This window comes from Geotrypetes seraphini, chromosome 8 (genome assembly GCF_902459505.1).
Source record: "Geotrypetes seraphini chromosome 8, aGeoSer1.1, whole genome shotgun sequence".
NCBI lineage: Eukaryota > Metazoa > Chordata > Amphibia > Gymnophiona > Dermophiidae > Geotrypetes > Geotrypetes seraphini.
The window spans coordinates 25,819,088-25,836,469 of NC_047091.1; the positions used below are offsets into that span (position 1 = coordinate 25,819,088).

The window sequence follows — 17,382 nt, forward strand, 5'->3', positions numbered from 1 at the left end:
CTCTTGAAGATTCTGTATGATTGATTTGGAAATACAAATAAGTATGATAGTGGGAATGAGTTATAAAAAATTTTATTTATGTTTTATTTTTAAATATTTTCTTATTTTAGAATTTTAGAATTTTTGGAGTAATGATTTTTATGAATGGAATTAAAAATGCATGTGAAGATTGATTTAAGTTAATTAAAAGATTCTTATATCTATGGAATATATATAGAGTGATTGATTTACAAAAATGAGTATATATGATTGTGAAAATGAATAGAAAAGAAAGCAAAGATATAGAAATTTTAAATTATATTAGCAATATGTTATGTTATGTTATTAATATGGAGTAATAATTACAAAATTATAATTTTTTAGCTTGTGATGGAGTAATGTCAGACCTGATCTAATTTGCGTTTCCAAGTGTTCGTATATGTATGGGGTGGGGAGGGAGGGAATGGGTGGGTATTAAACTTTAAGGGTTTGGGTAAAGTAGACAATTCGTTAAATTATCTTATATATGGGAAAATGGAGTTCATAATGAATATTGAAGATGGGCTTTTGATAGAGTGGAATGGACCTTCATGTATCAGGCAATGGAATGGTTTGGTATAGGATCCGGATTTATACAAATAATAAAAGCATTGTATAGCTCCCCTGCTGCTAGATTATATATTAATAATCATTTTTCAGAACGGTTCATTCTGCAGAGAGGGGTTAGACAAGGATGTCCACTATCTCCTTTGCTTTTTGATATCGTTTTAGAACCCTTGTTATTAGCTATAGAACAGGTAAAAGAGATAGAGGGTATTCCGCATTCGGATAGAGAATATAAATTATCAGCATATGCGGATGATATTTTACTTTATTTGAGAAATCCGGAAACAACCATTCCACACTTGCTTGAATTGATTGAAAAATTTGGAAAATTTTCAGGATATAAAATAAACTGGAATAAATCAGAAGTGCTTCCACTCAATGCACATTGTACAAAAAGTCTATTTGACTCATTTTCTTTTATCTGGAAAGAGGAGGGTTTAAAATATTTAGGAATTTGGATTACAAAAACTGTGGATGAGACTATGAAAATTAATGAAAAAATTTATTACAAAAAGTGTCAGAAATGTGTGAGCAATGGAACCCTATGTGCATATCTTGGTGGGGGAGAGTCCAAACTGTAAAAATGATGATCTTACCAGTAGTTTGTTACCAAATGGGTATGATACCAATTTTTTTTCAGGGGTCTTTTTATAAAAAATTGGATAAGATTTTAACAAAATTTATTTGGCTTGGAAAAAACCCCAGAATTGCTTTAGTATCTTTACAAAGACCAATTGCGGAGGGAGGTGTAAATTTTCCAAATTTTTATAGGTACCATCAAGCCTATATTATGCGTCAAGGTATGTATTGGATCCTCCCAGAGCCCATTGAAAATATACTAGATTGGTTCTGGTTAGAATGGAGATTAATGTTTCCTTTACGTCTGAGTCATGTTATCAGTATTCAAATGCCAAGGTTATATAAGGAACACAAAATATTTGTTGATACTTGGAAAACTATAAGGTATATAAGTAACCTAACTCCTATTCCAATAACTAAATCAACGACTCAAACAAAATTATCTGGAAACATTGGATGATAGCTGGAATTCAGATTTTAGAGGATGTAATGAATAAAGGTAAACTGCTTGAGTTTTCACAATTGCAAAATAAATTTGGTTTAAATAAATCACAATATTTCAGATGGATGCAATTGAAGCAGGCCATTCAGACAGGGTTCCCTGAATGGAAAAACCTTAATAACTATCATAGTATGGAATTCTTATGTTTTCAGATAGATTCCATGGGTCACCAGGCCGCAATGTGGTATAAATTGATATCTGGATTCGTACATAAAAAGAAAAAAAATGGTCTTAGAGATATTTGGAGCATTGAGATTAAGCATCAGATTAATGCATCTCAATGGCCACGACTTTGGTCTTGGAGGTTAAGATGTACATTGTCAGTTTCTATGAGACAAACTTGGTTTTTTATTTTACATAGAGCTTTATGGACCCCTACACGTTTACATAGAATTGATAGCTCTAAGTCTAATAGATGCTGGCATTGTCATCTAGAAGCAGGGACATTAGATCATCTTTTATTGTCTTGTCCATTCATATTAATATTTTGGAAATCAATTTGGCCTCAAATTAATAGGATGTTAGAAAATCCGGTAGCCTTGACATATGATACGATTTTGTTTGGTACTGCAATGAGAGCCCGGAGTCAAATTTCATCAAATAACAATAAACTTTTATTTATATTGACTGGAGTAGCAGTTCAACAAATTACACATAACTGGAAAAATTGTGACAGATTAAACTATAATTTTTGGTGGAACTCAGTTTGCCATATATATAAGATGGAGCGTACATTTGCAACACAAAAATGATATATAGATAAGTTCAAGAGGATTTGGGGACCATTAACAAATTTTTGTAATGACTGATTTTCATTTTTCCCATATTAAGATAATGGTTAAAGGAGGGAGGGTGGGAGGGGGTAAGGTTTTTATTCTCTTTGTCATAAATTATAAATAATTTATCATAATAGATGTTATTCTTATGTAACAATAACAAAATGGAGGGAGGGAAAAGGATTCATAATTCAACAATAATTGATAAAATCATTACAGTTTATATGATATGTAAAATTATAATAAGGATAATATAAGATGTTTTATATAAAGTACATTATAGATATATCAAGTGTATTGTTAAACTAATTGTATGAAAATTTATGACACTTGTTGTTATATGAAAAAATCAATAAAAAAATTAAAACGTAAAACTGAGGAGACCTGAAGAATTAGCTCATGAAGCTCGTCCCGTTGAAAAATACAAACCACAGACGCATCTTTGCTAGCAAGTGGGTGCTCAAGCCCCCTGCTCGTGGAATCCGTCCCCCCAAGAGGATCCTGGAAATCTCCCCAAAGGTCCAGGTCCTCATCAGTAACATCTTGCTCCTCTGGACAAAAATCCTCATCCCAAAAGACCCTCAGCCACTTGGACAAGAGTGGAGTAGAGGGGGGTTCAAAACCGCTGCTGTCTGGGGCCGAACTGGGGAAAACATCAAGGGCAATACCCCTGAGATCCCCAGAGTAGACACAGAACCTCCAGCCGCCAGCACATAAGCCTTACAGAGTGCCAACATAAAGTCAGTGGGAAAACCCCCTGGCGGCCCCAAGGGACTCCCTGCCATAGTAGAGGACCCAGCAATTCCAAAACAGGGGGAAGGACACCTGAGAACACAGAGACAAAGGAGGAGGTTCCTGTCAAAATTGGACCCAAAACCACCAAAATCGTAGTTCGTGAGGCCTGGGACTTTCCTGACGAACCGACCAACGTGAAAAGGGAATTCTGAGCCACTCCGGCGGTAAGGGAATCCTTTGCACCCTGACCGTCGGCACCTGGGGAACCCTCTGCATGGGCATTGGTGGAAGCACAGGCTTCCTCATGATCTAAAGCCGACTTACAAGGTACATGCGGCAGGATGCCCTGGCAGCTGCTGCTGATGAGGTTGCCCCACCTCTCCGGCCTGCACAGTGCTTGCACAGGCCGGCCGCGAGTACCTCACATCTGGAGCACTTCTTTCCTTTAAAAGTGCTCATTGTGCTGGAAACCACCCTAGTTGCAAAAAAGTGCCGGTTAGATGAGAAAATACAGTAAAAACAACAGTTTTAAAGGGAAATGAGCCCTTTAGACCGTCACAGCCTCAGGATTTTTTTTTTCTTTACTGAAAACAGACTCCACGGCTCTCAAAGCTGGAAGCCTGACCAACCACGGGGGCTAGGCTGCCGGCTGAGGCACCGCTTCAAAAATTTGGGAAGGTGGGGGGGGTCCCGCCGGGTTTAACACCCCCGAGGTCAGATGGATCCCCAAACAGGACCTGTTCAAGCTCCATCCGGCACAAAAGGGGAACCCAGGAGTCCAAAACAAATTCCAACAGTACTAAGAGGGGAGCTGAATTAGTCTTACCACCTGCTGTTGGAGATTGAGATAGACTGGATGGCCAGGGGGGAGTCTATCCTAATATACAAGTTTTGTTCTCTGTCTCCACCTGCTGGTCGCAGTGAGGTATATTACCCATTCATAAGGACAATACTGGTCTAACAGGCGATACAGAAGATGTTTGTTTTTAATTAAGAAAAAAATTACCTCACTGTCAAAATGTTTCTCAGGCATCAGCAATCATGAGATTATGCCAACATACTTTGTATAACCTTTTCTTATACTCCACAGAGCCCAATCCTCCCATTGATGAAGTAATAAACACTCCCGGCGTGGTGGATACATTTGTGGAGTTTCTAAAAAAGAGCGACAACTACACACTACAGGTGAGAGAGGCTGCCCCTTCCCCCTCCAGACTGTGCCAAGAATACAGCAGCCTGCCCTTCTGTGCAGATGTCCCGATGTTCTCGACAGTCATTTACTTGCAGGGATTTCAGAGAAGTCGCCCTGAGTGCATCTGTTGTCGTATAAGAAAGTGTCTTAATAGTGCCATTCATAGACTAGCTGCATGACGTGGATGCTGGCAGCGTCTCCACAGCTTCTGGTGATTTGAGGCATTTTCATATTGTTACAGTTTGAAGCTGCTTGGGCATTGACAAACATTGCCTCAGGAACCTCTCAACAGACCAAAGTAGTCATTGAAGCAGGAGCAGTTCCCGTCTTTATCCAGCTCTTAAACTCTGACTTTGAGGATGTCCAGGAGCAGGTGACAAAACCCCACAAAACACAAATTGTGTAACGACAAATGTTAGTGAACACAGTTAAAATAATAAAATCACAAAAGCAAGCATGAGAAACTTTTTTGTGGTTAATATGTTGCTTTTTATCCAAACAACATTCAGACTAGACATTACTGTAAATATCACATGCAGAAGCCCAGCATTGGGTTATCTGCGGGAGATTTTTGTTTTGTAGTGCTTGAGGAATAAGGAAGTCTTTTTTTTTTTTTTTTTTTCCCCACCCCACCCCCCTCTCATTGAAACTGAACACGTGTGTGTCACAGGCTGTCTGGGCTCTGGGAAACATTGCTGGTGATAGTTCTGTGTGCAGAGATTACGTGCTGACCTGTGAAATCCTCTCGCCTTTATTAACGTACGTAGCTCATGGCGTTGTTCAGAAGGGGAGGGGGATTGGGGTGCTTGGGAGATTAAGCACCAAAGGTGAATAGAAATATTTTTGGGGTAGTGGGTAAGAATATTATTGGAGGGGTGACAAGATTAGTGCGAGAATGTTCATTTCACGGAGGTGGTTGGGTGAATGTGGTGGGTATATCGGCATTGTTAAAGTGTTGGGAGCTCTGAGTAGCTTTAGAATCATAGATGTCTTTTCTAAAAGTGTGTTGTAAATGTTAGCGCTATTTAATTTTGCGTATTTGTAATAAGGCATGTAGAAAAAGTAAGAAAATTACAGCCTGCACTAAATCTCTCTTAGGCTCCTCACCAAGTCCAACAGACTGACGATGACTAGAAATGCTGTTTGGGCTCTGTCCAACCTGTGCAGAGGGAAGAACCCCCCTCCTGACTTTGAGAAGGTAACGAGTGCTCATTCCCTGCGGGGGGGCTGGTTGCATATGGAGTGACTTACCCCCAGCTCTCATGGAGCAGGAAGAGTGCTCCTTTGCATGTCTAGAAGAGAATTGAGCAGTGGTTCTTAAACCTATCCTGAGGGACCCCCAGCCAGTCGGATTTCAATGAATATGCATGAGGCAGATTTGCATATGATAGCAGTGGCAGGCATGCAAATCTGTCTCATGCATATTCATGAAAATCTGACTGGCTGGGGGTCCCCCAGGACAGGTTTAAGAACCACTGCTCAATTCTCTTCTAGACCTGCAAAGGAAAATATTGAAATGCTGATTTTAGTAAATGAGGGTAAGAAATAGGGGTGGAGGTGTGAGCAATGGGTGATGCATTCACAGGAATGATTCCTAACTTTCCCTGCAGGTGTCCCCCTGTTTGCCTGTGCTGTCACGGTTGCTGTTTAGTAGTGATTCTGACCTGCTGGCAGACGCATGCTGGGCTATTTCTTATCTTTCTGATGGCCCCAATGAGAAAATCCAGGCAGTTATTGACTCGGGAGTGTGTCGCAGACTGGTGGAGTTATTAATGTAAGTGGCAGGCTGCAGGCCTTGGTTCCTAGTGTGTTATAACATGCAAGAGGTTATGTTCCAACCGAAAAGTGACCAGCGGATAAGCCAACTAATAAAGGCACCCATATATAAAAAGCGATAATGAAAGGACCCTCTGTCCAGGGATTTATCCAGCTACATGAACTTCCAGCACACCAGGTGTGAGCTAAATTCTGTACAAGTGGGTTTTCTGATTGCAGTTCTTAACTCCACTTCTCTTTCTCCAGGCACAAGGATTATAAAGTTACATCTCCAGCCCTTAGAGCTGTTGGAAATATCGTGACTGGTGATGATGTCCAAACTCAGGTAAAGGGAGGATAGGGGAAACATCCGTTTATGCTGATGCTTTTAGTTGTGGAACAGCACTCAAGCGTTTTCTTTCAAATAAGCTGAAATTTTAGATTCCACTATTACAGTTTTAAACCAGCTGCTGATCATGATGGGGTGGAGGGCTTTTATGTTGCATAGAACTGACGACAGAAGGGTCCTCTCCCGTGTTACTAAATATGTTGGTTCGCGCTTCAGGTTGTGAGCAAATTCAGATGGTGTGTTTTATCTTCACTATATAAATTTTGATAATGAAACATTTTGGGGGGAGGGGGAAGTACGGTTGTTAGAGATTGTATATTATAACCTGCCCTGATCCCCCTAGGCGATGTTAATTATAGGAAGTGCACCTTAAGAAAATGAAAACTTTATTAAGCCATTAATTTGTAAGAATCGCAATGGAGAATTTTTGGTACAGAATTTGAGTAAGAACAGCAACATTCTGAGCATGTTTCTAATTACTGCATCCATAGTTGCAATCTTTACATTACATTACATTACATTAGTGATTTCTATTCCGCTTGTGCCTTGCGGTTCTAAGCGGATTACATTAGAAGATGGCTGGACATTTCCAGGCGATGACAATACAATTATTTGTATAACTTTACAAACTTTGCAAACCTAACTTTACTTAACTTTTCGTACATAACTTTACATAACTTTACGTACATAACTTTACATAACTTTACGTGGAGTTACTTTGTGTTACTTTACATTATCCTTACCGTGCTTGCATAACTTGCATTAAGTTTACATAATTTATCTTACATAATTTATCTTACATAACTTTACAAGACTTTACGTAGAGTTATTTTATGTTATTTTACCTTATTATTCCAGTACATTGCATAACTTACATTACATGATATTACAAAGCATAACCTTATGTTATATTACAACGCATAACCTTATGTTACTTTACATAATATTACAACGCATATTCTTATGTTACCAAAAAATCGTCTGTTCCTAGGTTGCTATATCTGATTTTTTCGGTATTTGGGGAGACTGTGTTTCTAGATATGAATTGGCTTTACGCCCGATGCAGCTAGATTAGATGTTGCCTATGGGGACGAAGTTGCAGTTGGTTGTGAGTTGCAGTAGGTTATGAAGGGAGAGAAGATGATGGTAGATTATAATATTGGGATGTGTTTTTTGAATAGTATGGTTTTTATATCTTTTCGAAACGCTTTGTAGTCCGTTGTTGTGGTCAGCAGCTTGGATATGGTGGGGTCAGTTTTCGCGGCCTGTGTAGCAAGTAGGTTGTCATATAGCTTTTTGCGTTTTGTGCCTTTGAGTGAGGGGTAGGTGAATGGAGTCTGGGTTCTCCTTACTCTAGTTGAGAGGTTTCGGGTTAGGCGGCTGTTTAGGTAGAGAGGTGCTGTTCCGTTTAGTGCTTTGAATAATAAACAGTATAGTTTGAATTGAGTTCTTGCTTGTATCGGTAGCCAGTGTGAGTCGAGATAGGCATTAGTGATGTGATCGTATTTTCCTAGCGAGTAGATAAGTCTGAGTGCTGTGTTCTGTACTGTCTGTAATTGTTTGGTCATGTAAGCGGGGCAGGGTAGATAAAGGCTGTTGCAGTAGTCTACAAGTCCTAGTACAAGTGATTGGACTAAGATCCTGTATTGAATTTTGTCAAAGAATTTTCTTATTTTTCGCAGGTTGCGCATGGTGTAGAAGGCTTTTTGGATGGTTTTGTTAGTATGAGTCTGCATTGTGCATCTCCTGTCTATTGTTACTCCCAGGATTTTGAGTGCTGGCTGTATTGGGTATGTGATTGCATTTGTCGTCAGATCAGTTAAGGTAGGTTCTTTGTCTTTTTCTAGCAGCAGGAATTTGGTTTTATCCGTGTTCAGTTTCAGTTTGTGGTTGGTCATCCATGTTTCTACCGTTTCCAGAGTTATTTTCAGTCGTCCTGATGAGTTGGGGTCTTGGGTATTGAAGGGGAGAAGGATTGTTATGTCGTCTGCGTAGCTGAATGAGACTATATTTAGGGAGTCTAGAGTGGTGCCCAGTGAGGATACGTAGAGGTTGAAAAGTATGGGTGATAATGGAGATCCTTGTGGTACTCCACAGGGGTTTGACCAAGGGTCAGATATGTGGTCTTTTGTCTTTACTTTATAAGTTCTAGTTTTTAGAAAGCCTTGGAACCAGTTGAGTACCAAACCTGTGATCCCTATGGCGTCTAGTATCTGGAGTAGTATGTTGTGATCCACTAGGTCGAAAGCTGCTGAAAGATCTAGTTGGATAAGTAGTATCCTGTTCCCTTTGCTGAGGTGTTGGTGGGCTATATCCATTAGAGATACAAGTAGTGTCTCTGTGCTGTGGTTTTTTCTGAAACCTGATTGTGATGGGTGTAGTATGTTGTGGTCTTCTAAGTAGTTGGTGAGGTATTGTGCCACAAGACCTTCTTGTAGTTTGATATATAATGGGATTGAAGCGATGGGTCTGTGGTTGGCTGGATTATTGTTTGGAGCTTTGGGATCTTTCGGTATGGGGGTGATAATAATCTCGCCTAGTTCTGGTGGGAAGTGACCATCTGTGAGCGTGGATTGTAGCCAGTTCATGAGGTTAGCTTTGAACTTGATGGATGCGGTTGTTAGCAGGTACGATGGGCAGCTGTTTAGGTCACAAGAAGTTTTACTATATTTGTTGTATAGTCGAGTCATGTCGTTCCATTGTATTTTGGGGAAGTTAGTCCACGTTCTGTCGGCTACTAAGGCTTCATCTATTGTTGGTGTTGTTATAATCTCATCGAGGAGGGTTAATGAATTGTTGAATGTGGATCTGATATTGGTGATTTTGTGCTTGAAGTAGTCTGCTAATTGGTGAGCTGAAGGAGATTGGTTTCCTTGAGTAGCTAGGAAAGGTTTGGTGTCTGTGAGTTTTCTTACAATATTGAAGAGTATTTTTGAGTCTGGGTTTTCAGTGCCTATTAGTTTGGAATAGTATGCTTTCCTTTTTTCCTTTAGTTTGATGTTATATTGTTTGATTTGGATTCTCCATGTTACTTTTGTTTGGTCTTGTTTCTGTTTTTTCCATATTCTTTCGAGGTGTCTGCATTGTCTTTTTAAATGGAGAAGTTCAGCGTCGAACCATTTGTCTGAAGGTCTACAGATTTTGTTTTTTGTTTTTATTGGTGCTAGCTCGTTCAAAGTAGCTTCGCTAATGGTACGCCAGTGAGTTACAAATTCTTTGGGGTTGATTTCGTCGAATGCTGGATCTACCTTCTCCCAAAATGTAGTAGGATTGATTTTCTGTCGTGTGTTGATGTGGATTTTTTGGGGTGCGGGTTTGTGGTTGTTTTGAGCCCAGTTTATGGTGAAAGTGTATTTGTAGTGGTCTGACCAGAGGGAGGGGTGCCATATACCGTTGGATGTGTGTATGTTTTGAGTGTCAAGATTATGGGTCGTGAATGCTGCAATGTCCAGTTGGTGGCCTTTTTCGTGTGTGGGTTCGGGGTTAAGTATCTGATAGGATAGGTTATCGAGATATGAGAGTATTCCCTCTACTTGTTTGGAGGAGTGGTCTTCTAGATGGAGATTTAAGTCTCCGAGGAGTAAGTTGTGGGTGGAAGTTAGTGAATTCTGGAGAATGAATTCTTCGAGTTCTTGTTTTGATGTGGACCATTTCCCTGGTGTGACATAGCATAGAATGCAGGTCAGGTTTCCAGAGAGAGTGTTATCGGAGAGTTGACATGCTAGAAGGTCCAGGTGAGGGGATGAGTTCTTGGCTAGGACTTTTAAGTTAAAGTTGTTTTTTACTATGATGGCTAACCCTCCCCCTCGTTTGTTTTCTCGACAGACAAGCTCTAATTTATATCCTTTTGGGCAGAGATCTATTATGCTTGGGTCGGAGTCTGAAGTGATCCAGGTTTCAGCTAGGAATAGGCATCCTAGATGATCTTTGATTAGCCAATCTTTGATTAATTCCACCTTTGGATTGATTGATCTTATGTTCATGTAAGCACATTTTATTGGTGTGAAATTTGTGAAGGAGAGTTGTGAACTGATTGAGTTGAGGAAGATTCTTGGGGGTGTCAAGTGTTTACGGCTGTTTATCTTGGGTTTTGGCGGAGGTCGTTTACCCCAGAATGTTGGGATGCTATCTAGGCTGGAATTAGGACATGGTGTCAGAGTTCTGAAGGAGTGGAGTTTCCTGGCTGGTGGAGTTTGCCTGAGGTCTGTTGTAATGATTGGGATGGAGTAAGTATGGAAGCCTGCTGTTTTCCAGTTGGATATGAGGAGGGCGAGCAACAGAAGGACAAGCAGGGTTTTAGGAAGGCGGGTTGCCATTGTTGGAGAGTAGGGTTGCTGGGGTGTTGGTTGCTAAATAAATGATGTGAGTGATCTGATTGAAAGGATTATCTCTTAGCTATTGCTTTATCCTATTTAGGGGAGCTGGTGAGCTGCTTGTTTCTAGTTTGCTTCACTACTGCCGCTTCACGAAGGCGCTCACTAAGGCGCATGCACCAGGAAAAGCAGGCCAGGTGCCTAAGTGGCTGCTGGGGGCGGGGCGAACCGCCGAACGCGTTGCTCCTCCGGTGCAGTGAAGGGGGACGACTCGATCTCCCTTCCCCTTCACTGTGCTGGAACAGGGAAAAAAGGCCCGGTCTGCAAAGCCCTTAAGAGGGCTGGAAAAGCAGGCCAGGTGCCTAAGTGGCTGCTGGGGGCGGGGCGAACCGCCGAACGCGTTGCTCCTCCGGTGCAGTGAAGGGGGACGACTCGATCTCCCTTCCCCTTCACTGTGCTGGAACAGGGAAAAAAGGCCCGGTCTGCAAAGCCCTTAAGAGGGCTGGAAAAGCAGGCCAGGTGCCTAAGTGGCTGCTGGGGGCGGGGCAAACCGCCGAACGCGTTGCTCCTCCGGTGCAGTGAAGGGGGACGACTCGATCTCCCTTCCCCTTCACTGTGCTGGAACAGGGAAAAAAGGCCCGGTCTGCAAAGCCCTTAAGAGGGCTGGAAAAGCAGGCCAGGTGCCTAAGTGGCTGCTGGGGGCGGGGCGAACCGCCGAACGCGTTGCTCCTCCGGTGCAGTGAAGGGGGACGACTCGATCTCCCTTCCCCTTCACTGTGCTGGAACAGGGAAAAAAGGCCCGGTCTGCAAAGCCCTTAAGAGGGCTGGAAAAGCAGGCCAGGTGCCTAAGTGGCTGCTGGGGGCGGGGCGAACCGCCGAACGCGTTGCTCCTCCGGTGCAGTGAAGGGGGACGACTTGATCTCCCTTCCCCTTCACTGTGCTGGGGGATAGGCCATGTGATCTGCCATCATTTTCTGTGTAAAATTTCCAGTTGTTCCAAGACTGGCTCCTAGACCCTCAGAAAATGTTGAGGCCTATTCTTGTGGTTTCAGAGAGATTAAAGTACCCCAGTCTGTTAAGAGGTGTGCTATTTTTTTTCTCTCCCCTCCTCCTCCCCCCCCCCCCCCCGATGAATGTGTAGGAATCAAAACTGAGGTCCATATGTTTTTCCTCTACCAGGTGATCCTGAACTGCTCAGCCCTTCCTTGTCTGTTGCACTTATTAAGCAACCCCAAGGAGTCTATCCGGAAAGAAGCCTGCTGGACAATCTCCAACATCACAGCAGGAAACACGGCACAAATACAGGTGTTAATGCTGGATAATTACTACCAGTGGTGAAGAGATTTGAGGCCTTCATCCAAATGATCCTACCTTCTGGTCACAAAACACCTGTTTTCTGTTCATATTTCCTCAGGCAGTAATTGATGCAAACATTTTCCCGGTACTGATAGAGATTTTACAGAAGGCAGAATTCCGTACAAGGAAAGAAGCAGCTTGGGCAGTCACAAACTCCACATCAGGAGGAACTGCAGAACAGATCAGGTAACCACATCTAGGACTCTTTTCTCACAACATTTATTTATTTATTCAAATTTTCTATACTGTTCTCCCAAGGGAGCTCAGAACAATTTACATTAATTTATTCGGGTACTCAAGCATTTTTCCCTGTCTGTCCCGGTGGGCTCACAATCTGTCTAATGTACCTGGGGCAATGAGGGATTAAGTGACATGCCCGGGATCACAGGAGCAGTGTGGGTTTGAACCCAGAACCTCAGAGCGCTGAGACTGATGCTTTAAACACTGCGCCACACTCTCCCCTTTGGCCGATAGGAGCCTTGGCAACGTAGCCCAGCTTGGTTTTCATTAGGATCTCTTGCTTTGCAGGTACCTGGTGAATCTGGGCTGCATTAAGCCCCTCTGTGATCTCCTGACTGTTATGGACTCCAAGATTGTTCATGTTGCCCTAAACGGGCTGGAGAATATTCTACGACTGGGGGAACATGAGGCAAAGCAGACTGGATCTGGTGTAAACCCATATTGTGCACTTATTGAGGAAGCTTATGGTAAGAGACACCCCTCTTGAGAGCCACAATGGGCTGGGAATGATTTCCCTACTAATTGTAAAGGAAATTGGAGCTTCATTGTGAGCCTCCAACACAAGAGGGCACTCATGGCTTGCTTTCCCAACTGACTTGTAATTAGGATGGCTCATAGCCTAGTCCCCTCACTGGGTGTACACAGTGACAGCGCTTAGCTTGTGACTGCATGGCGGTGTGATTAAACGTCTCTTGCATCCTTTCTTATGGCAGTTCTGCCAACAGATCACTCCCTCCAGCTGCATGTTGTAATAGGCTATGAATAATATCTTTAAAAGGGTTCAAGTCATATGGATCTGAGCTGCTTATTGTTTAAAGTAATAGCTTTTCCATTATATCTACTTATAGTTCTAGAGCCAAATGTTAACAGCCAAACTGCAGATGAGACTTTTATGTTGTTTCACAAACTGAGTCTTAATTCACTTCAGCAAGTCAATGTGCAAAAGCTAGAAAGTAATATAGCTCTCAACAAGCATCAGATTTGTGACTGGTTGAGGGTGGGCAACATAAAAGTCTCACCTACAGCCCCTGGCAAGCTCTTGTACAGCAGTATAGCTACATGCCACTTTCCTTTCTCTGTCTTCCTGAAGGTCTGGATAAAATAGAGTTCCTGCAGAGCCATGAGAATCAGGAGATCTACCAGAAGGCTTTTGATCTGATCGAGCATTACTTTGGGGTAGAAGAAGAGGACTCTAATTTGGCCCCACAAGTGAATGAAACCCAGCAGCAGTTTATTTTTCAGGAGCCTGAAGCCCCCATGGAGGGCTTCCAGCTCTAATGCATATAACGGGAATGAAATCTCTGTTGCACCTGGATGGAACAAGCTTCGTTTGCCTGCTACTGCCTGAGCTCGGGCGGGCGGTGTGTTAGGCCACTGGCTCAGTCTCGTTGAGGTTTGGATTGCATACTGGCAGGAAGTCAAACCTGGCTGCTGTCCTTCCAAACACTTGGCCTTTACCTCCATTTCAGTTATTTTTCCTCCCTTATTGCACATTTTGTTATAAGGCTGCTTGAGCTTCCTGTGGATAGTCCCAGGCTTGGCCTTTCTGAAGGCCAAGAGCTGTGTCAAATACTGTACAACTGAATCAAGAGTAAGAAAACTGGAGATCTACTGGGGAAAAACTGTGCACAAGATTTGGGTTTCTCACAAAAGTCTTCACAGTGCTAAGTTTTTGTGTCTGGTTATTATTTTTTTTTTCTGTTAACAAAACTGCTATTTTGATATTTAAAACATAGGTCCACTATAAAGAAATTGAACCCAAAGGTCAGCCTTTCTTGGCTGTGTTGCTAAGGCTTCACTCTTGGGACTTTGCTTCAAGAGGTTCATGGTACTTGGAGTACCCCCAGCAAGTGTGAACTGTTTGGGTGGGAAGGAAGCCCAGCACCCATCTCGTAAGTGTGACTTACCTTTGTACAGCTCCTGAGTTGATAAAAAAGAAAAATAACCTGCTAGTGTTTACTTGAATTGCATTGAATACATTTTTGGGTTTTCCTGGGAGGGACTTCTTGGAGAGCATTGGCTTGCTGTGTTCCTTACTGCTTTTAGTATCCGAGGCATTGGTTGTGGCTTTCTCCCTGCCACTGGTTACAGCGTGGATATTTAATGGCCAATCCTCTTTACTCTCTTCTCAACCCCCCTCCCCCCCAAAAAAAAGTCTATGTATTTTTATATTATATCAAATTTGTCTTAAATGGGTTTCAGAGGTGTCATATCCACAACATGCTTCATCCAGGAGACTCAAGCAAGGGTTTTGGTTAATGAAGTGTCTTGGATAGAGAGGGAGGAAATGCATTTTTTGCATTGGGAGTAAAGTATCCAACTACAGAAAAATGAGCCTGCAGGAGATGGAAACAGCATAGCCAAAGTGAATGATGGGATGCCTTTCTTGAAGGGGAAAGTGAGGATTCCAGGCAACATTAAGGAGCTGAGAAGAGTATCTCCATTTATGTTTGGAAGTGGTAGAATACCTTCCTGTCTATCTTCTGAGCTGCTGCAATTTGTGCAGCAAGAAGTCTGCAGCTGCCTCCTTAACATTTAGGTAGCGGGAAGGAAGAGTAAACAATTTACATTAAACCAAAAATGAGTTTAAATGGAATGTTTCGTCCTTGGTTTTGTTTTCTACACTTGTGTTTTTCTTTCATGGGGCAATTTCCAGGACACACACAGCCTGTCAGCTTTTCAGCACACCCACAATAGATATGGTTCAGCTAGATTTGCATATCCAGAGAATTGGACAGGATCGAGCACCTGTGCTTTAAGGGAATTAGACTTCCTTTCTTGGAGGCCTCGATCGACCTGGGGTTTGCCAGGATCTGGGTAGGTTTGAGGAAAGAGAACTGGTTGTCTACTTTTTCTTAGTGACTTACTTCTGGCACAGGGGAGGGGGCGCAACAGTATCAGTGCCTGGAAGAAAGAAGTTGTGTAAGTGTTGATGAGTGGCTTTGGTCCCTTATCTGTAATTGGGCTGGGAGCCACGCATGGGTCTGCAGCTATGGCGAAGCTACTGAAAGTATTTGGGAGAAGGTATGTCAATTCTTAGATAAGGAAGAGCAGGAGAGCTAGCTGATCTGGTGCAATAGACAGATGTGACTCAAGAGGAGCAGGAGTGGGGCTAACCATTGCTTAGGGGGAGCCTTTTAGAGGGCTATGGAAGGTCAAGATGTCACCCATTTAACTGAATATTTGCAATTGTTCAATGTCTTGGACCTCCACCCAGCCATAATTGCCTACCTGCACTAGGTCCATAGATCTCTCCATATATGTTTAGGCAAGAGCTTTGATCCTCTTGGAAACCACGGCTGCCTGGAGAGTTCCTCAACTACCAAAGACAGCACAGCACCTGGGACCACACCAGACTCTAAAGAAGCATTGAAAAGATGAGAGAGCAGCGCCACCAGAACCCTTCTGAGAATCTTTCCAGATGTACTACATAGTAAAATAGTAAATGATGGCAGATAAAAACCTGAATGGTCCATCCAGTCTGCCCATAAGTTATACCCATTAAAAAATACATAATTAGATTAACTTGTCTCTTTGATATTTCTGGGCCGTAGATTAAAGTCTGCTATTGTCCTAGGTTCCAAATGTTGAAGTTGCCATCCAAGCTTACTCCAGCCTATCCAACCATCCTGTTGTTTGCAGGATATGTATTATACAGTCTGACCAGTAAAACATCCTCAGGTTCCATATTAGTGGAGTTCACATTGATGCCCATCCTACACTGAATCGCCATCTATATATATATATATATATATATATATATATATATATATATATATATATATATATATATATATATATATATATATATATATATATATATATATATAAAATTGGATGTATCTGTGTGTGTGTATGTATGTTCCAGCATAACTCTGAAACGCATGGACAGATTTCAACCAAACTTGGTATACATATGACTTACTATCTGTGAAAAAAATACTGTGGGGGTGGGAAGGGAGTGACATGTAAAAATGATCGAAAACAACATGATTGGGATAAATAAATATCCAGGCGATGTCGGGTGATCAGCTAGCATATAAATAACCATGTGATTAAATCAAATTTTGGGCAATTTGTTGGGTAAAAATTTAGTCAAGAAATGCTACGATGCCAAATATTCAAAATCATAGCTACTATTGCATTCATTTTCAGCAATCCTACCCCCGGTCTTTCATCCATGAATACAGAACAGAAATGAATGTTAAGCAGTTCATCCTTATTGGTTTCTGCATATTTGTCCCGTTTACCCTCACTATGCCATTTTGACACTTGTTCCTATCACTTACATTACCATACCAGTTATCTTTTCTTCCTTTTATCTTTGCTTTTTGTAGCTTTTCCACATATTTTTGTCTGTCTTCCTCTTTCCATGATGCCTTGTAATCTATGAAGTTTAACCTTTTTTCTTTCACCTTTTCAGCTACTACATTTGAGAAACAAAGCGGCCTTTTCTTTTTTTACCTTTACATACTTTCCTAACATAAAGGTTTGTTGCCTTTAGAATAGCTCCTTTCAGTTTTGCTCACTGCTTTTTTACTTTGTTCAGCTGTTCCCATCTTGACAAAGTTCTTTTGAAGGTTAAATTTGAGTAAGTTCTATCCTCCCTCATTCTAATATTGAACCTCATCATTCTGTGATAACTAGATGCCAAATGATCACCCACCGTCACCTCAGAAACACTTCCTAAGTACTAAGTCCAGAATAGTTCTATTCCATTACTAATTGCTGAAACAATTCTTCCTGTAGCGAATCCAAGATCTCCTTGCTTCTAGATCAGTGGTCTCAAACTCGTGGCCCGCCAGGTACTATTTTGAGGCCCTCGGTATGTTTATCATAATCACAAAAGTAAAATAAAAGAGTTTCTTGATCATATGTCTCTTTAGCTATAAATGACAATATTATTATTAAGACTGAACCAAAAGGAAAGATTTATAAACTAGAAAGAGTTTTACCTCATGCAAAATTGTCATTTCTTTAATAAGACATTAACAATTTTT

General features: G+C 41.6%; 1 protein-coding gene across 2 annotated transcripts in view; it reads left to right on the top strand.

Moving 5' to 3' along the window:
* KPNA6 (karyopherin subunit alpha 6) overlaps positions 1-15,810 on the top strand; it is a 28,822-nt gene extending 13,012 nt beyond the window's left edge. Inside the window, exons 6-15 of one of the 2 annotated variants that reach the window (XM_033956114.1) lie at positions 4,268-4,362; positions 4,611-4,742; positions 5,040-5,128; positions 5,468-5,567; positions 5,980-6,143; positions 6,392-6,470; positions 11,966-12,091; positions 12,201-12,328; positions 12,671-12,849; positions 13,473-15,810. In XM_033956114.1, coding sequence (XP_033812005.1) covers positions 4,268-4,362; positions 4,611-4,742; positions 5,040-5,128; positions 5,468-5,567; positions 5,980-6,143; positions 6,392-6,470; positions 11,966-12,091; positions 12,201-12,328; positions 12,671-12,849; positions 13,473-13,660 — 1,280 coding nt within the window. In that variant the 3' untranslated portion in view covers positions 13,661-15,810. The remainder of the gene's footprint in view (positions 1-4,267; positions 4,363-4,610; positions 4,743-5,039; positions 5,129-5,467; positions 5,568-5,979; positions 6,144-6,391; positions 6,471-11,965; positions 12,092-12,200; positions 12,329-12,670; positions 12,850-13,472) is intronic. The other variant, XM_033956116.1, reaches the window with a different exon arrangement.
* Positions 15,811-17,382: the final 1,572 nt, after the last annotated feature.